Here is a 21,899-nt window from a genome sequence, read left to right on the forward strand (position 1 = left end):
AATTAGAATTAATAGAAGATAAAGAGATTAAACCAAAATAATAGACAATGAGAATGTTACAGAAGGCATACAGATTTTATAAAAAAGGAAAAAATTAATCTGACACATATCATGGACCCTGTTACAATAACCCTTGTTTCTTTTTCCTTTTACTTCTCTTTTCTTTTGTAATGTTCTAAGTGGGAAGAGGAATGAGTTATCTTACAAATTTAGATTTTGCAAACTTGTGCACTGATGAGAGTAATATTGAAGTGCATTGTGAAGAAGAATTTTCAACACACAAATGTGTCATTTCCTTTCTTCATGGACCAGATGCTGAAAAACTATGTGATAAAGATTTTAGGTCTCAACTGTAAAGAGAGGGAAGTGGATAAATCAGTGCTGCTGTCTTTAGGACGAACGGTAAAAGACGTTTATTTTAATGTTTTTCCAAAATTGCTTCTATTGATTATATGTGTCTACTCTGTGTATGTGTGTGTTTGTGTGATAGGTGAGATGTATAAATATGTATGTTTATATGTATACATACATACATGTTTCTGTATAGATAATAATTTTTGGTAGAATTTCCCATTGCTAATAACTTGATCTGGTTATTTCAATGATTAAAAAATAGAGATTTCTGCTAGGTTTTTTGTAAGAGAAAAATGTATGTGTGTGCATAAATATACATGAAATATACTAATTATCCTGTAGGTTAAACTAGTAAGAAATTTTTGCCATTTAATTGTCCATATGTTTTAAAAAATGTATTGACTTTATTGAAAATATAATTGAGACTATTTTAATTAATCTCATTACTTTTCATATAATACTTATGCCTTTAACCTAACACCTATTAGTACCTGTGTTTGCTTTATAACAAATATTGGTTGGATATTTACTATAAGCCGTTTGCTGAACTAGATGGAGGGAAGAGATCAGAAAAATAAAATATAGCCTGTCTTCAGGAAGCTCATGATCTAAGGCAAATAGCACAATAGAATTTGAGCACGTTAACTAGTTCTACAAGTGCTACAGTTAACTACTAAAGAAATGTCGGAGAGGTCAACTTACATTACTTAGGGGGAAAGGATTTCAAAAGGTCTTCATGGATATGTTTAAGCTTAGGTTCATCTTGAAGAATGTGTGAGATTTACAGAGCATAAAATGGGTGTTAGCATTCTCATTGGCCATGTGAGAATAGTGATAGAAAAGTCACAGAACTGAGATTATAAATGTTTTATACAGTATTTAGGAGCTAATATTCTGCAGGTACATGCCTATATTTAAATCCAAGCCTCTCTACTTCCTAGCTTTTGAAGACTAACTAGTTACTTAAATAGTCTGGGTCTTAAGTTTCCTAACCTTGTGAAATGGAGAAAATACTGGTATATGCCTCATAGAGAGGCTATGAGGGTAAAAGAAGAAAAGCCCATATTAAAAAAAATGGTACTTAAACGTAATTATTTATTGATGGTTACCTGTGTACTAGGCAATTTAAAAAAAGTATTTTAAGTTTTCATAATAATTCTTAAACTGATATTATAATCCTATTTTACACATATAAAGGAAGTACAATCAAATCACATAAATTAAAAATTTGCCAAAGGTCACATAGCTAGTGAATGGCACAGTCAGTATTCAAGCCTAAACTTCCAATACAAGGATGAACTCACAACCAAAGATGAGCATCAGTGGCATTAGGCACAATTTGGATGTTTCCATTCTTCCGTTAATCTCTCTTATGGATAATATTCCTTAAATGTAGAGCTATTAGTTTTACAAATAATTAATTTGATTTTCATTCATATATATTTTTGACTGTTCATACAAAACCAAAGTTTTTATTTTTAAATAATAAGAAAGGTACTTCTTGGTGTAAATAATATAGGTATAAATAATAACTTATTATTACACCAAATCTTAAGGATTTATTTACACCAAATCTTAAGGATGAAATTAAGGGTTTGATGATAAGTCTGAATTGGGAACAGTCTTAGAAGAAAGAATATACATTGAACATATATTACATATAAAGACTTTATACATCTCTATATATAGAAAGTTCCACTAGGATGTCTAAGCAATTGATATGAATAAACAAAAACCCAAGGAAAAAAATAAATAATAAATAATTACATGGAAATATCTCTTCCACATTAATAAATAATAAAAAACAAAAGCCACTTTTAGATATTATTTCACTCCTATCAAAATCAAAATGATTTGAAAATAAATATTACTACTAAATAATGGTAAATTTGGCCTAAAACTGCCATGCTCATGTATGGTTGGAATCTTTGTAAATTTTTATGATCTTTTTAAGGAACTGTCAGGCAGTAGATACCACGAAGTTTAAAGAGTTTTCCTTTCACCTGGTCGTTCAACATATGGTAAATTATCCTAAAGAAACATTTAAAAGGAGAAAACTAAATCATGAAAATATTTATTTATAACATCATTATCATCTATATTAATAAAACATTTCCCTCCAAAAGAAAACAGAAAAAGTTCTTAAAATTACATTATAGTAAAATGACTACATAAATAAGATAGATTTGATGAATTACTATTTGGCCTATGAGTTTAAATTTTTAAAAAATCACATGAAGTATAAAAATATTGATATGATTTTAAGGGAAATATATAAGACCAGATGGTAATATACACAGTGGTATCAACTATGTAACACAGATACATATGTGCAAAGACTCAAATTTCATATGAAAATGAAGGTATTTTGTCTTATATAAAAATGAATAGATGACAGAATTTTTTTTTGAAGTATAAGTATAGTTGAAATACAACATTATATTGATTTCAGGTATACAATATAATGATTCGGCATTTATGTACATTACAAAATGATCACCATGATAAGTCTGTCACCATACAAAATTATTACAGTGTTATTTACTGTATTCCCTCTGCTATACTTTACACTCCAGTGACTTACTTATTTTATAGTGGAAGTTTATATCTCTTAATCCCCTTTACCTATTTTGCTCATCCCCCTATTCCTTTCCCTCTGGCAACTACTGGCTTGTTCTCTGTATTTATGAGTTCGTTTCTGTTTTGTTTTGCTTGTTTATTTGTTTTATGAAAATATGGTATTTGTCTTTCTCTGACTTACTTCATTTAGCATAACATCTTCTAGGTCCATCTCGTGTTGCTATAAATGCTAATATTTCATTATTTTTTCTGGTTGAGCAATATTCCGTTATATATATATTAAAGAAGCACATCTTCCTTATTCATTTATCTATTAATGGACCCTTAAGTTGCTTACATATCTCTGCTATTGTAAGTAATACTACAATGAACAAAGTAGTGCATATATCTTTTCGAGTTAGTGTTTTCATTTTCTTCAGATAAATACCCAAAAGTGGAATTGCTGGATCATATGATATTTCTATTTTTAATGTTTTGAGGAACCTCCATACCATTTTCCACAGTACTTGAGCCAATGGTGCATAAGTGTTCTCTTTTCTCCATATTCTTACCAACACTTGTTACTTCTTTTCTTGTCTTTTTAATCCTAGTCATCCTAATAAGTATGAGGTGATATCTCATTGTGGTTTTGATTTGCATTTTCTAATAACTAGTGATGTTGAGATTGTTTTCATGTGTCTGTTGCTCATCTGTATGTCTTCTTTGGAAAAATGTCTATTCAGTTTCCCTGCCCATTTTTCTTTAAATCTAACTGGTTTTTGTTTTTCTGAGTTATATGAGTTTTTTTTATATACTTTGAATAAATTAATCCTTTATTGGAGAATATGACTTGCAAACATCTTCTCCCATTTGACCCACCTTATCTTCCATATTGTGATAATATTTTCATAATAAAAACAGGAAAAACTGAAGGATATGTTTCCAAACAGGTTAACATTGAAACACTTTCATTATGGTTTTCCTGTTGCAGCTTCTGTAAACTTTTCACCCACTTTATAAAAAGCTGATATTGCAGAGATGTGTTTCACTTCTCATGAGAACATGCTTTTAATAGATTATACAAACTCAAAAGATTTCACAACCCTTTTTCAGTGCATTGACATTTGGTAGGAATGTAACTAAACGTGAGGTTACTTTTTCTCTTTGGAAATGACATTTAAAGGCATATTTGAATTGTTTGAATTGTTCACTGCCTGCTGATAAAACTTTGCATGTGTGTGTTCTCTAATATGACTAAAGAAAATTACAATGATAATATCAGTGTAAAGAACTAAAGTAATGTGGTAAATCTAATAAACGAGGTAAAGTAAGAACATTGAGGGTGAAATTTTTTGTCTCAGTTTCTTATTTATGCACAATTCAGAGAAAAACCTTTTATTTCATGATGTATACCAAAACAACTTTTAAAATTTCTACATGAGTGAAATACAAACTTTTCTTGAGGCATATCCTCAAATATGAAAACTAATCATCTTGCAAAAAATAATTGTCTTGCATTTACTTATGTAATTCCTTATAATGCATTTATGTGTGTGATGAGCACCTGCTAAGTGCTAGTAACTTTCTGTCTTTTGAACCAGAGAGAGAAAAACTACAGAATCCTGTACATTATCTACTCTTATTGGGTAGAGTTCCTCTGATTAGAAGAAACTGGAGACCAAGTCAAGCAAGCCAGCTAAGTTCCACATTAAATCAAATGGATCAGTATTAATAATGAGCTCATATTTCCTTGTCTGCTGGTTCAGCACAGTTACCTGTGAAACTCTCAGATTTGGGGTCCATTGAGCTTCTGAATCCCATCCATGTTTCTTTTTTCTTTTTCTCAAAATGGAAACCTAGCTTTATTCTTTGCTTTTTCAGCAAAAGATGTTGAAACCCTAAGGTCAGCGCTTTCACTTTCCCTTTCCTGAGGTGTAAAACAGCACGTATTAGTTATTAATGCTATTTCCCCCATGTCTGTATTTTGTACATTGAGTAAATAATGAGTATGTTCAGGAAAAAAAAAGAGGGTTAAAAGTAGATAGAAAATAGAGGAGATAAGTAGGGGAAGAGTATTTCATGTTGGTTGGTGATAAACTTTAGGGGGATAAATCCAACCAGGATGGAGAAGAAGTGAAAGAGGTACGTCATAAGTTTAAATATGATGCTCGAGAAAGGTCTAAAACAATGAGGTTTTAATCAGAACCTGAGTGAGATGGGAAGGTGTTCACAAGTTTTGAGCAGAGCAGTGACATGACCAGTAAGGGAGCTATTAAAACAGTGCAGGTGACCAAGATCATGGGGCTTGAACGAGGATGTTGTAGCACAAGTGATGAGAAGCAGTTTCTTTCTTTCTTTCTTTCTTTCTTTCTTTCTTTCTTTCTTTCTTTCTTTCTTTCTCTTTCTTTCTTCTTTTAGCAGTCAGTTTCTATAGAGGATTTGAAAACAAACCAACAAGATGTAATGACAAAAGGATGAGAAAAGTTGGGGGCCAAGAAAAACGCCCTAGATTGGGAACATACTGGAAATCCAAATAGTGATGTTATTAGGAAGCTGCATATACAGTTCTGGATAGATCTGGGCAGGAGATAAAGATGGAATACTTTAGGAGATGAGGAATTAGCAGGGAAAATAAAACTCCTCTCAATGTACTATCTTAGTGCACTCTTTCTCAACAGAAAAGCATGAACATGACCAGATTTCTGGTATACACTCAGTGCCTTTCATTTTTCTACATTTACTGCTTCTGGACATTTCAAATCTGCTTCTACCTCTACTGTACAACCAAAATAGCTCAAATTCCATATGACAGGTCATGCATGTCTTGAAATTCTTCTTTCTTTTCCATAACCTTGACTTGTTTTTCTACCATGGTGTCGAACATTCTTCCTTATCTTTAGTACTAGCTCTTCATGCCTTACTTGCCCACTCAATATGCTAGTTGTTGAATTTATATCCCTCATATTTTTTTCCTGAAAGATATTTTCTATTCTGATTTTTTTTATTCTATTCTTTGTTCAAGTGCTACATTTTTGTGCTTGTTAATCAATTCTTTTAATTTCCTCCTCTTTCTTAATGCCCTTGGATTCTCCCCTTAAATGCCAACCCTATGCTACTATCCAAGATGCGTGGCTGGGGTAGATAAAAAATGAACTGAAATCCATAAATTGAGGTAGTGAGGAAGGAAAGGCTCCAGGGAAGTCAGAAGTTGCTTTGCAGTCAGATAGGAGTCTTGTGGGTGACAGTAATATAGAATCCTGGCTTCTAGTTTGGGTGATCATGCTTTGCTACCACCTCTGTATTATCAATATATAGCCATATATGTGTCTGACTGCATTAATGTATGCCCCACTACACAATAAATAGAAGATAATAATAAATAAATGATTATCATGACAGTCGGCTAATATGAATGGATGGTATGCCAATATCAAAAATTCTGGAAAGATAAAAGTTAGGTCAATGTGGAAAATACACCATTGTAACTAGTTGTATTATTTTTAAAAATCTGATTCTGAGGCTTGCGATCTGAGCTGGACATTTTGGCTTGGTCAGTATGCAAATAATAGTCCAAGCCACAGAAGCAGATGAGTTTCTTGGAAAGAGGATGGCATTTAATAACAACAGAAAATACCAGCAGTCTTATGGCAGCACCATCTATGATTAATTTAAACAGCTTCTTAAAAACATTTTTCTGGAAAAACATATACCAGTATTATGTACAGTCCATGATTCATCAACCTCTGTCATACACTGCCCCAGAAAACAAACAAAACTTCCCTTGGTGCATTAGAGTAGCCAGATAGGAATATTTTTCACTCTTCACTCTACTTAACAGATTTAACATTCATCTCCCTTCCAGCCCTCCAGGTTTTATATAGCCCATATGTGGTCAGTTAGGCTAGTCCATTTGTAGACATTTAGTAGAGGGTTTTCTTTTTTAAAATTTTAATGAAACTACCCAAAGAAACTATAGTTTGAAATACAATAACTTGTACCATGTTTATCATCTGCATAAGCCCATAAAAAATAAAGTAAAGCTTAAAGGCCCAAATAAAAACAAAATTGAGCCTCATCTCTATTTCAACATGAAAGGGAAATAAGTAAAATATTTAATGGCCAATGTATGTTTTATCACTAGTAATATAAGCCAGGTCACTACTGCCAAAGTAAAGAATAATTTTTCATTTAATTTTTATAGGTACTTCCTCAATATTATATTTTGGGTAGGTTGGTGAAAGCCAGATAAATTTATGCAATCAGAAAAATAAAAGAAGAATTCATGAATAGATTGCCCCCAACTACATGCTTCTGTGGCCTTGTCTGCTGGGCCCTCTGCCCCAAACTGCTGCTTCTGTGATGCTGATTCACTCTACTCTCCATGCTGTCCCTGCTCTTATGCCCTTTAGTAGATTTTCCATCCCCGGGATATTCTTATCCTAATTCCTGCTCACTTTTCAAAACTTTGATAAAGGGATCATCTTTTCTGTGTTCCCACCATAACTACCCCCTTGGTCAAGGAACTAATCACTCCCTTTTGGCCTATGTCTTTACTTTGGTGTGTGTGTATATATATACACACCAAAGTGTATATATATATATATATATATATATATATATATATATATATATATACACATATATACATAATACATATATATCACTGTCAGATGATTATAAAGATTTTTACTCTTTCATATTAATACATAAGATCTTTGGGGGTTGTGAATATTCTATGCACATTGATCTTGGCATACTACTGACTTGCTTAGTACTTGATATAATGATACACAATAGAAATTTGTTGGATTGGCCTATATGAAGGGATAGGTATTTCTATCTTAAAGTCATTGATTGGAAGTATCCTAATATCTATTTTTTGTTTGTCTGTTTTCATGGTGTAGCATCTAGCATTCTAGAGCCACCTTAAAAAAAAAAAAGTAGAATTCTTTCTATCTCCCAAGTAAACTCCTTTAACCCATGGCTTCTAAATTACAAATTTAGTTGAAAGAACATGTGGAGCTTCTAAACAAGTATATGGATAAAAATAGCATTCATCCTGCTTTATTGAAGCCAAGATTAGATCAGTAGATTGCCATTATGGATTTGCCACTTTCTTTCTCTTTAAAATAATAAAATGTTTAAGTTTTCTGTAAGAAGCATCTGTATAGATTTAGCAGTTGTCATATCATACATGTATACATAGACACACAGGGAATGATTTGAGAGATATCTCCAAAAACAATTTGAGGAATCTGTACTGTTGCTGAAGTTCACAAAGATACTTTTTTCATGAAAGCAAATATTCATTAAAAACATGTTAACAGATTGCTCAAATATTGTAGTGAGAGAGAGAGATAGCTCCTGACCTTCCATCCATGTTGGGGATTTATGTTGAGGAGTGGTTCTCAAAGAGAAATAGGTATTTGGAATTGTGTGGGTGGGGATAAAGTTTTTGCCGTTTTTGTTGTTGTTTTTGTTTTGTTTTTGTTTTTTTTTGTTTTGTTGTTTTGTTTTTGTTTTTTTTTTTTTGCTAGGGAAGCAGTAACATAAGGACTGAAAGACGTTATTGACACTTGAGGGTGGCAACCAGGAATGATAAACATTCTCCACAACAAAGATACTCCTTCATAAAAAGAGCTTTCCCAGCCATGGTGTTAGTAATGCTTCCCTGAGAACTACAATGAGATGTTGTCAACTGGATCTGACAAAGTAAAAATGGGTGCTAATAAGGAAAAAGCTAGAGTGAATGGCAGTGTATCAACAGCATGACATAGTCACCCAGTCCTAACATTTGGTTCAGTTCAAGGAAGCTACCAGAAATGTAAGAATACAGACTACAAAAAAAACAATAAAGAAGAAAGAAAGAGAAAGGAAGGAAGGAAGGAAGGAAGGAAGGAAGGAAGGAAGGAAGGAAGGAAGGAAAAGAAAAAGAAAGAGAGAGAAGGGAAGGAAGGACAGAGGAAGGGAGGAAAGGAGAAAAGAAAGGAAGCAAGAAAGGAAGGCTAGATCTGAGTCATGGGCACAACTCATTTGCCAGGAAGTTCTTTATTAGAAGCACATCTTTTTGGTCACAGTATCTACAAATATCCATCTTGTTTAAAAACCAAAAACAAAACTAATATATGACAATATCTTATAAAAAAGTCTAGTCCATTCATTTAGCAAATATTTATTAAATATATTCTTTAGGGATCCCTGGGTGGCGCAGCGGTTTGGCGCCTGCCTTTGGCCCAGGGCGCGATCCTGGAGACCCGGGATCGAATCCAACGTCGGGCTCCCGGTGCATGGAGCCTGCTTCTCCCTCTGCCTGTGTCTCTGCCTCTCTCTCTCTCTCTCTCTCTCTCTCTCACTGTGTGCCTATCATAAATAAAAATAAATAAATATAAATAAATAAATAAATAAATAAATAAATATATTCTTTATTACAAGCTGCTTTAGATCCTGCTAATTGAATGATGAATGAAAACAGACATGGTCCATCCTCTTATGTCATTCAACGTCTACAGAGATTATCAGATTCAACAGGTTTCATCTTTTTTACAAAAATATTACCATCTAGAAGACTAATAATAAGAGATCTTTCCTTTCGTTTATGTAAAAATGGAGTTATAGTATCACAAATATTAGGACAAAAGCCATGGTCATGCCCAAGGAGGAAGGGCCAGTAAACCGCCTGACAGGAAAAGATTTCTGGTTAATAGCAGGCATATATAAACATACACATTATGACCCCATTCTTTTAAAAAAATGTTTTTTTAATTCTGGTTAAAATACAGTGTAATATTGGTTTTAGGAGTAGAATTCAGTGGTTCATCACTTACATTCAACACCTAGTGCTTATCACAAGAGTCCTCTTTAATCCCCATCCACCATCTAGCCCATCCCCCACTCACATCCCTCCATCAACCCTCAGTGTGTTCTCTATCAATAAAAGTCTCTTGAGGTTTTGTTCCCCTCATATTTGTGAGCCCATTCTTTATAAACTAAATTAAAAGATAAACAGCTTTGCTACATTAGGCCCAATTACTTTGAACTATAGTTTTAAAATGAATTCAGCTAAGCTTTCTCATCATCATTTTAGTTTTTAAAATTATTTGTTTGTTTTGCTTGGCAAGTAAAGCTATCATCCAAATCAAATAATGGAATAAATTTAAAGGGGGGAGATAGGGGAGTTTGCAACTGAATTATCCAATATCCAATTTGGTTTCCTATAATGGTCAATTTTCCCAGATAATTATTTATTTCTTTTACTTTATCTCTGAGTATGAAAAGAAGATCTAAGTCCTTTACCTTCCCCCTCTGTCCCCTTTCTCCACAGTAGCCAAATCATTTAAAGACAGTCCTTGGTCAGATCAAAGGATTTACAGGAACTACAACCAATCCACAGAATGATGTATATACAAAGATTGTCATTGCAAACTGCAAAATAAAGAATCACCTTAGTAATATTTAAAAAGAAATATATTGACAGTTCAGTCACATCCTAACTGCTCAATACCTCTCCCCAAAGCAGGATGAATGTTTGCATAGGAATGATTGTCCTCCATTTCCTGGACAGGATGTGAGTTTGGTGTCCTAGAGTTGCCTGTGCACTCAGTTAAAACCTCAGCTGTACTGAATCCCTAACTCAGCATTAGAGAAAATAAGAAATGATCAGAAGATGTTGACTTTATGCTAAATTTATCAATCAAATGAACTGAACTGTTTCCAAGAAAAAGTCATACAATTTTTTTTCACTGAAAAATGTTTTTAAAATGTGGTCCTCAGACTGCTGGCAGTCTGCATCATTAAGAGAACTTGTTGGAATTGCAAATTCTTGACCCCTACCTTAAATAGCAGAATCTCTTGGGGTGAGGCCCATCAATCAAGCCTCTCAAATAATCCTGATGCATCTTAAAGAGATATAGGCATAGATTGTGTCATAGAATATAAATGTGCTCTAAAACTACAAAGACATATTTATGATGCACTCGATATATAATGAGGGAAGCCCTGAAAGAAAACAATACAAATAAGAAGAGAAAGGAGAGTTAAGTTTTTCCTGTGCTTTAATCTAGTGACTAGACTTTATCTTTCAAAAGTGATAAACAGATGCCTTGGCAAAGGAAAAACTGGCTCATGAAGCTCTGATAAAAGATCACAGGAAATACTTGCTTCAGATTTTGCGTAACTGTTTGTTTTATCCAGAACCTCTAATAAAAGATCACAGGAAATATTTGCTCCAAATGTTGTTCAACTGTTTGTTCTAAGGGAAATTCTTTTTCTTTTCAGCTAAACAGTTGTTTTCTATCACTTCGGAAAAGTTTTTTTTTTTTTTTTTTTTAAGGTAAGGAAGTGTTACCTCCCCCTCTCAAAGAACACACATCTATAAACACAGATACACATTTGTCCACAGAAAAATACATGAGTGGATTCCATGTAGGTCTTTCAATGTTAAAATTAAAATTTGTGGGTAGATACAATATGTTGCTAGATATGGCAGATGGGTAAGTTTAAGTAATCAATCATACTTGTTCCCTTGCTAAAATTGAATTTGAGTTTTAAATTTCAATTTGAGACATTATGCCAAAGGACCCTCAACCTTTCATGTGTAATGAATATGTTTTTCCCATGTGTCTGATAGAAGTATGGAACCCTGGGATAGGTTTCCCGATCACCAGGATGACCCTGATAACTACTCAGAATCTGTGAAGTTTGATGCTCGTTCAATGACAGCCTTGCTTCCTCTGAGTAAGTAGAAGGGTGGGGTGCCCATGGACTTGTCCTTACAGGTAGTGACACTGTGTAAATACAGTCCTGGAACTTACCTTACCTGTGTATGAATGTTAAAATAAGACTTATTGGATAAGTAGGTCTTCTCCTCTTTTCAGGCCAAAGAGAAAATAAACTTAGGTTGGACTAAGGAAGCTTTGTAATAGGTGAAATTGGTCCACAGTGTTGATAGAGTCCTCTGATTTCTAGCACCACTAATTAATATCTGAAAATCATGGGTGGTATGTGTTTGTATTAGGCTCCTAGGGCTGCTGTAAGAAATTACCAGAAATAGTGTGGCTTCAAACATTTATTCTCTCACAGTTCTAAAGGCCAGAAATCTGAAGTCAAGATGTCAGCAAGGCAGTGCTCCCTTTCAAGGCTCTAGGGAAGAATCATTACCCTCCTCTTCCTAACTTCTAGTTGCTCCTGCCAATTCTTATTGTTCCTTGGCTTATAAATGCATCACTCCTATCTCTGCCTCCATCTTCACACGGCCGGTCTTCTTCCTGTGGCTTAGTGTGTCCTCTACTCTTCTTGTAAGGACACCAACCATTGGCCAAGGGCCCACTTTATTCAGTATGACCTTATCTTAACTTGATTATACCTGCAAAGACCGCATTTCCAAATAAGATCCCATTTACAGGCAACTGGGGTTCAGAAGTCAATAGTATCTCTTGTGTGGAAATAATTCAATCTACAACAGTGTTGAGACAGAGGTTTGCATGGTTACAAGAGCTCAAAAGAATCAGTATTCGGTTATATCTGGATGGGTTCTTTTTAAAAAAAAATATTTATTCATTTGAGAGAGAGAAACAGAAAGAGCACAAGAGAGAGTAGAGAGCACAAATAGGGGGAACAGCAGAGGGAAAAGCAGACTCTCTGCCAAGCAGGGAATCTGACATAGGGCTCAATCCTAGGACCCCAAAACCACGATCCAAGGCAAAGGCAGACACCCAACCGACTGAGCCACCCAGGAGCCCTTGGATGGGGTCTTTTAAGGCAGCAGGACCTAGTTGCCTATAATTCTGCTGAGCTTTAAAGGCTGAATACATTTCACCAAAAGGGTAGAGTGGATGAAAGAGGATCCACAGAAATTTCAGTCAGAGGAAGCGGCATATGCGAGTGACAAGATGGATGAGTTCTTACACAGACAAATCTGACATACAGACGGTAACCCCAAGGCATAAGGGTATTGTGCTCTACACAAACGATAGATGGGAGAGTGTGCGTGGAATTGATGAGACAAAAGGAAAAAAGATCGTAGTAAAAGCTGTTTAAGGTAGAGATGTTGAGAGATTGAGGAGGGAGGACAGAGGCATTGGAGACAGAGAAAAGACAACAGGAACTTTGGAGAGCTACTTGAAAGGCAGAATGCAGAGGATTTGATTGTAAATTAAAAATACAGGAGATGGTTGATGAGTTTCAGGCTCATTCAGCCTGGCAAAAGGATATCTCATCTTGCTTGTTTTGTGGGTTGTTCTTTTTTCTTTTTCCTTAGATCTTTCTCTTTTTTTTTTTTTTTTTTTTAGCTTTTCTGGGTCTTATTTTTGCTTAAAAATATTCTCTCCTTTTCAATCCTTCATAGATCATTGAAAAACAATATCTAAACTTTTGTTTTTAAATTGGGAATTTACCACCTTTTTTATTGTGCAGTGAAACCAATGGCCATGGGATAAAATTTTTAGAAAAATCTAAGATTTTTTTAAAGTTATTTGAGACAGAGAAAGAGAATGAGAGAGATAATGAGCAGGAAGAAGGGCAGAGGGAGAAGCAGACACACCACTGAATGGGAAGCCTAATGTGGGGCTCGATCCTGGGACACAAAAATCATGATCTGAGCCAAAGGCAGATGCTTAATTGACTGAGCCATCCAGGTGCCCAGGAAAGAAATTTTTAATGGGTGTCTTATTCACCTAATCAGAGAAAATGTCTTTGTCCCCTACTAAGATTCCCATCCACATTGTGTTAACTTTTCTACAATTAGTATCCCATTATGTGAATCACTATTCCCAATAAATGGATAGTATGAAAATATTAATATTTTCTGAAATGCCCATAGGATGGGCTTCATTGATCTATTCCAAAGTTTAGTCAAAATGTGAACACTTTTCTTTCATTTTTTTCATTTTTAAAGTATTCAAATCATAAGAGGTATCCAAATACAGAATTATTGAAATGAAATTGGAAAAGAATTTGCATAATTAACATTGAAAACAGATGTCTCTTTTATCTGCTTTAAAGTCTGAAAAAAATCATAATTATATAGTTACTTGAGGAATCTGATTTTTGCTCAGAATATATTCCCACATGAAACAGAATAAAATTTATGTTTGAATATGTTGGCAATATTATTAAAATGTATCCAAAACATATTAAAATTTGTCAGCTAACTAATGCCTCTAAATGAGACAAGTACAAGTATAGAGAACAGTTAACTGTCATAGATGTTTAGTTAAGGAAAGTAAATCAGATGTTCATAGTGAGGTCCAGATTGGCTTTTCCTGTGACTCTTCTTTTGCTTCCTCCTTAATAAATGGGGACCGATTTTTTGTTCCATAGGCTTGGTAGCAATGATAGAACTGGAGATTACCAAAATGTTAGGTAAGAAGAGTTAAGTTTTCTAACAGTAGGTTGGGGTTTTGTTTTTCTCAGATCCCAAAAATGGCCCTGCCGTTCAAGAGAAACTGAAGTCCCTCAAAGCTGCACTGATTATCCTTTATCTCCTTGTGTTTGTAGTTCTCATACCGATCATCGGAATAATGGCAGGTACAGTATTCTAGACTTTTGAAACTCAACAACTCATTCTGTGAATTAGTTATTGTAGAAACAAAAGCAAGAGTTCAATCTTTTGTATAGGGGAGACTCACAAGGGAAACATCATATCACAAAGTGTTCCTCAAATTCATAAATTAAAAAAAGATTCTTCAAAGTTATTTAGTAAAAAAATAAAAAATAGAATAGAGAATGGAAGATCAAGATAAAAATACAGGTATGTTAAGGTGAGATGGAATGGATTAGACCATTCCAAAAAATGTTATCCTCTGGAGTCCTATGTACTTCTAGTGGTGGATCATGAATTTTATAATAAGTATTCCAGTTGCCAATGTAAAGATATAAGCAGGACCATTTACATCCACAATGCCTAAAACAAAACAAAACAAAACAAAACAACAATAAGAAGACAAGCCAGTTGTTTTGGTGGGGGGAACCTCTTCTGTTCCTAGTACTGAGAAGAGAAAGAAATATTCTGTAAGTTTTCAAAGAGGAGATCTTGCACAATAATGACCTATATTTCAGGGATATGTTTCAGGAATATGGCCACATGTTTCATAAGGCTATTATTTAAAACATTTCTAAAAAACAAACAAACAAACAAAAAAACATTTCTAAAAATAACCTGATGGCATCTCCTCAAAATAAAAAAAGAAGGTTTGATAAAACAACAACTGTGAAAAAAGAAATAAAAAAAAAAAAACAACTGTGACAGTAGCTGTCACTTTTGGGATTTACTAGACACTGGCTTATAAGTATTCCACAGATTATCTTAATATACCTTTACAATTGCCCTTGAGCAGACATATACTTATCCTTATTATCCACAAAAGGAAACAGACTATTCAGTAGTAGAGCTGCAGTTGTCACCCATGAGTCTTGACTCCCAGCCTCTATGGTCTACTATCTCCCAGTGTAATTGAATTTTTAGAACAAATGTGATTGGCCAATTAAATGCATGCACACACAAACGCACACACATGTGCAAAACAGTTTCCATAATTTTAGCCAAGAAAATATTACCACAGGTAAAAATGAATTCCTATTTTGATCATTAAAAAAAATAAAAACAAAAACTAACCACAGCAAACCAAACTGATCAGCCAAGCAAACCAACCACAGCCATCTATGGAAAAGGACCTGATAAGTCTGTCATTACACAGCTGACTTCCTGATGAATTGAGATTATTTGCATGTTGTTTATGTATAGCTTTTGTTCATTTGAAATGCACAATTGAAGGATGTTTCATTGCTTGGGATCATTAAATATAAGCCAGTTATAAAAGGCTATCACTTTTATATAAACCATGGCCTGCAGAGTCAATGCCAGGAAATGCAACTTCTATCTAGCAGACATGCAAAATGGGTCAATGAAGTCTGGAAAGAATTCAGCATTTTAACAAGTTCAAGGTCTTTGGACTATTAGAAAATACTACCAAGTTTCCATATTCATTGTTGTGTTGAAATGACTGATCCAAAGTAGTTTTGTTAAAAAAAAAATAGAATGGAAGAAAGAAAGAAAGGCATTTTGTTTCCTAAAACTATAGCAGGCATCTAGTAAGACTGACAAGAAGTTAAAAATGTTCAAATCTTGTAAGTTCACATTAGCACTTAAATTCACCAGAACTTGGAATATATTTCATTGTTTCTGTCACACTTGAATAAACAATTGACAATCCATTTTCAACTTTAATTAAGTTACAGATCATAATATTTTTCAAAAACAAAACAAAACAAATGCAACATATATCTCTACTTGATATTAAAAAATTATAAATAAAGACAAAATATACCCCAAAAGATAGAAATTACCCTGTTTTGGCAAATATGAATTGATGGATGAAATAAAATGTTGTGCATAAAAACTCCATTTAAATTTAAAATATATGATGAAAGATACTTCTTTTTTAAAAAAAATAAATATTTTATTTATTTATTCATGAGAGACACAGAGTGAGAGAGAGAGGCAGAGACATAGGCAGAGGGAGAAGCAGGTTCCATGCAGGGAGCCTGAGTGTAGGACTCCATCTGGGTCTCCAGGATCACAATCTGGGCCCTGGGCCGAAGGTGGCGCTAAACCACTGAGCACCCGGGCTGCCCTATGAAAGGTACTTCTTAATGATAAAAGCTACTCCATATGCTGTCATTTCTTAATGAAACTCCTGTATCTCTATCATAGTAAAACAACATCATAATGTCTCTGTTCAATAAAATACAATCTAGGATTAATGTATATATAATTGTTGCTGAAATACTGAAGATTCTTTAGCTCAAAATAATACAAATTTTTGGCAAGAAAAGATATTAGCAACATGAAGGAGTGAATGTGATCTGTGAAATCAAATATCACTCTTTCCCTGGGGGTTTGCACAAGCCATAAAAGTTTGTCTCCTTTCAAATATGAAATAGAAAAGTCACAAAATGCCATCTTTCCAATGGTAATGAAAGAGATGAACATTTGAAAATCTGAACTCTGGCATTCTTTAGCTAGATTTATGGTACAGAGTTAAACAGTTTTTTTTTTTTTTTTGAAAAGTTAGGATTAAATTAGCTTTCCTATAGGATTTGGGAAAACAACGTTGTGCTTGTAAATCTGTAAGCAAAATGTAGTCTTTATTTTCAACTTTATGGTGAAGTCCATGTCAGATGGAAACCTTTGGTCACGTGATATTTTGTCAGTTCAAGTCTTTCCTCTCCATCCTGTGAAAAAGATTTGCTTTATCCATATGAAATAAAAACTGTTTCCTGGAAGAGAAAAATTACATGGTTGAGCAATTAGATCACTATGCTTAGTAAAATAAAGTCTGGATACTACAGTAGTTATTGCAATGCCCAATCTCCCCCAGTTTTCTATATTAAACAATATTAATTGTTTATTGAAAATATTGATGCATACAGATAAACTCACAGAATTCGAATCCAAAATATTAATAACACAAAAGCTGAAAGTTACCAAATGCTTATCATATACCTGGAAATAATATAAGCACTTTACATATATTATCTCATTGAATTATTTGACACCGACTATTAGAATCTATCATAAAATTAGTATAATAGAAGCACTGACAGGATAATTTGCCCAAGATCACAGATTAAAAAGGAAAGAGTGAGAATTGCTAGCCCAGGCAGTTCCACTCCAGAACCTGGATTCTTACTTGCTACCTAAGAAAACAATAATCATCATGAAAGGAACATTTTTAAGGGACATATTTGAATAGTTTTGTAAAAATTGTTAGCTTGGATCTCTATAATAGTCAAAATCCTTTCTCAGTTTTACATTTCCAGAATTGCTCAGTGTTCTATACTTACAGGTGCTTGATATATAAATCATAGAATTAAATGTCTGAGTGAGCCTGTCAGTCCAGAACTTGCCCCTTACAATGTAATACATGTGATGAGATTAACTAAAAAATAGACTTTTTAAATCCACTTTATTGATAAAGTAAGAAGTATAAAATAATACAGACTCTGTGGTTTATATAGAAACATTGTCAAGCATTTTATTAACTCAAATAAGCTAATTTTAAAGAATATAACTAGGAAGACATGATATAATGTGGCTTCTTAAAAATTAGGATTTAATCGCATACATAGCTTCATACTTATTCCTCATATAATAATAGCTACAATAGTAGCCATCATCAAACAGTTTAAATAAAGATGGTGAAGACTGTAAACTAAGATCATATCTTTCATGGATAAGGCACTTTAATTTGAATAGAATTTTCCTATGGGCCACCTGTGTTCTGTGGGATTTACATGCCTTATCTTATGCATCCTGAACACCACTGTTGGAGGTAGTTACTACCTATCTTTGAGGAACCTAAGAAGAGAACTTTCCCAAAGTACCCCAGCTAGTAATTGAGGAATGGAACTAGATTCTAGAATCAGGCAGCTTGTTCCTGACTAAACACCAGCCTTTCATTTATATAGCAGGTAACCTTGAACTCAGGGTGGAACTAATCTCAAAAATCCATGTGGCTGATAATATTGCCATATCATTTTTTACTAAGAAAACTTACATATCAGGTATAGCTCTTTATGTAGATATATATTTCAAACCATATACAGAAACTCTTTTTATTGCTAATTAATGATCAAATGTGAAAAATCTTAATGCATTTAAAATAAATGAATAAAAGACTGATATATATGTAGATAAAATAATAATATAGATAGATACAGAGGGAGATATGAACAAACAAAATCTTAACTATCACTGATCAGTACTAAAATGTTATTTAATATTTTCTTTATTGTGCATAATTATGTGCTCTTTTTATCTGCAAAGCTAATGTTTATGCCTTTCATGATTTGAAGCTCCATACATGTTGCTCTAGATCCTTTCACAGAGTAATTGCCTTTTTTAGAGGACATGTGCCCATTTGGAAATATATATTGGCAGCTCTGTGTATCCCCCAAATACCATTTAATAAATAGAAAGGAAAGAAGGAAGGAAGGAAGGAAGGAAGGAAGGAAGGATGGAAGGAAGGAAGGAAGGTAGGTAGGAAGGTCTTTCTTCCTTTCTTTCTTTTTTAGGAAATAATTACTTAAAAGATTGTTTATCAAAGCATTGGGTATATTAGTAAAAACAGAACAAATTAAGCGAAGGAGTTTTGTTAAATAAATCTGGTAGATCCATGAGATAATACATTGGTATTAAAATTATTTTTGTAATAATAACATGCTAGTAAAAAGAGACAGATTTGGTATACATACAACCAAAATGTTGGCATTTAACTCAGGATAGTGAGATTAATGGTAAATTATTTTTCTTTGTTACCTACCTTTTAAAAGTTTTCATTATGGGGATCCCTGGGTGGCGCAGCGGTTTGGCGCCTGCCTTTGGCCCAGGGCGCGATCCTGGAGACCCGGAATCGAATCCCACGTCGGGCTCCCGGTGCATGGAGCCTGCTTCTCCCTCTGTCTGTGTCTCTGCCTCTCTCTCTCTCTCTCTGACTATCATAAATAAATAAAAAAAAAATTAAAAAAATAAAAGTTTTCATTATGAATATATATTTTAGAATGGGTAAAGAGAAATATTTTAAAAATAATATTTTTAAAGTGAAAAAAATATTTGCTTAATTTCCTGTCCCACCAATAATAAATTAGGCCTGCATAAACTGAAAATGACAATTCTCTGCCAGCTTAAGTGATTGGATGAGGAAGATGAGCCAACAATTTATTCATATGGTGGATAACACTAATACTTATACTTTTACCACATATTGTTTTTGTCACATCATTTATCTTCCTAACAGCTAATGTATTCAACATGCTTGCTTCAGATACTGTATTAAGCATTATCTCATTTTATCCTAACAAACCTGAGGAGTAGGACACAATGCACTTCATAATCATACTGTCAAAGCCAAATATGGTGGATCCAAAGATGCATATAAGCATCAATTCAGAAAGAATGACTTAATCCTAGAATAAATTCTAATGTAAAGTGGGAAAAGGAGGCTGTCTTCCTTTCTATAATGTGTGTCATGTGGTTCACACATTGTATATTTAAAATAAGTACCCAGTTTAGGACAGCATTCAAAATGTTAGAATGGAATGGAACGAAACAGAATGGAATGGTATACGTATTTAAGGACACAGGCCTTGACTCTGTTTATTTTTACTTAAATATACAGCACAGCTCCTGAAGTGGGAAATGAAGAATTGCACAGTTGATCCAATTAATGCAAACGATATATCTCAAAGTCTCACAGGAAAAGGAAATGACAGTGAAGATGAGATGAGATTTCAAGAAGTTGTTATGGAACAAATGAGCAACATGGAGAAGAGAATCCAATACATTTCGGATATAGAAGCCAATCTCATAGATTCAGAGCATTTCCAGAATTTTAGTCTGGTGACTGATCAAAGATTTAATGATGCTCTTCTCCAGCTGAGTACCTTGGTTTCCTCAGTTCGGGGATATGGAAACATGATAGATGAAATCTCCAAGTCGTTAATAAATCTGAATACCACATTGCTTGATTTGCAGCTCAATATCAAAACACTGAATGACAAAGTCCAATACAATACATTTAAACAGCAAGAGGTAAGAGTTTTTGTATTAGAAGGGTCATATGCTGGATTGAATCCAATCTAGATCTTGTCTCTTCAGCTAGTTCAAGAAAACAAAATTTGCAAACCTCATTTCAACATCATCTGACTTACTCTGATTCCTCTGGCAATCTTACCAGAAGGTTTTACGTGAATTTACCTACTGTCTTCTCCAGATTCCCAACAAAATGGGGATTTTTTTCCATTGGATATAGACTCTCTTAAAGTATTTTAGTTATATAAATCCTTTTATAGTACCTCTTAAGACGCATCTAAGCCAATTATAATTTTTAGATTATCTTAGTAGGTACTCTGTATTTGTAAATTTTACAACAGGCCCAAATTTCTTTATCATCAAAGAAATGGAAACCTTATTTACAGTAATAACATCAAAATCAACATTTTAAAATAGTTTATTTCATCATTTCCAAGAAGTATACATAAGTTTTAATGTGTAAAGACAACTTTAAAGAATTAAATTTTGAATAATATATACATTTTATTTTTATCATAGACTCAAATACACAAGAAAGCAAGCAATGTTTAAACCAACTTGCCAGCAAGTTTCACTGTAGGGCCAGATGTAAACATTTTAGACTTTGGGGACTACAAGGTTTCCCTTGGGACTACTCACCTCTGCCATTGTAGTATAAAAGCAGCCATAGACAATATGTAGACACACAAGGAAGGCTGTGATCTAGTTATTTACAAAAACAGACTTCAGCCCATGGACCATAATTTTCTCACATCTGCTATAGACTATTCTGTGGCCAACTAGCTGGATTACCTTGTACTGATGAGAAAGAAATTAAGAAGCAAGTCCCTTATTTTGAAATTGTATTGTTGTTGTTGTTAAATAATTATAACTATTCCATACCATAGAAAATAAGCACAACTAAAATTTAACTACTCTTGTGAAACAACAGTCTTTGTATTATCAAATATCTGAGACCTAAGATCATAATTAACATGAAGCCTATAAAATGTCCACTATTAGCTAAGCAACATTGGCATCTTGGTAGTAGAATTTAATTTGAATAGACTCATTTTTGATTAATGAAATTGCTTTCTATATGGAGACAGTATTAACGGTAGTGATTTTTAAAAAAGAATGTCACTTACTAATAATAAACCTCTAAAATTATAACATCAGGTAAAAACCAACTAAACTATTGACTAGACAAAACAGGGTAAGAAGGCATAGTGTACATCCTTTATTTGTAAGGTACAATCACTCAGAACTTTTGAATTTCACATGATCCTGGTCTTAAGATGTCAGAAGACAATGGCATGGCTATATGAATATGGGGATTTTGTTGTAAATGTCATCCCAACACCAGCCTTGATATTCTGTGTTTATTCCAGGTCACCTATTCCAAAATCTGACTGTTTCT

General features: G+C 33.6%; 1 protein-coding gene across 2 annotated transcripts in view; it reads left to right on the forward strand.

Moving 5' to 3' along the window:
• The first annotated feature begins 263 nt into the window (after positions 1 to 263).
• MSR1 (macrophage scavenger receptor 1) overlaps positions 264 to 21,899 on the forward strand; it is an 80,066-nt gene continuing 58,430 nt past the window's right edge. For both annotated transcript variants that reach the window (XM_055334566.1, XM_055334567.1), the window contains exons 1-4: positions 264 to 402; positions 11,540 to 11,646; positions 14,323 to 14,436; positions 20,088 to 20,500. In XM_055334566.1, coding sequence (XP_055190541.1) covers positions 11,544 to 11,646; positions 14,323 to 14,436; positions 20,088 to 20,500 — 630 coding nt within the window. In that variant the 5' untranslated portion in view covers positions 264 to 402; positions 11,540 to 11,543. The remainder of the gene's footprint in view (positions 403 to 11,539; positions 11,647 to 14,322; positions 14,437 to 20,087; positions 20,501 to 21,899) is intronic.

Source organism: Nyctereutes procyonoides, unplaced genomic scaffold, assembly GCF_905146905.1.
Source record: "Nyctereutes procyonoides isolate TBG_1078 unplaced genomic scaffold, NYPRO_anot_genome, whole genome shotgun sequence".
NCBI classification, from domain to species: Eukaryota; Metazoa; Chordata; class Mammalia; order Carnivora; family Canidae; genus Nyctereutes; species Nyctereutes procyonoides.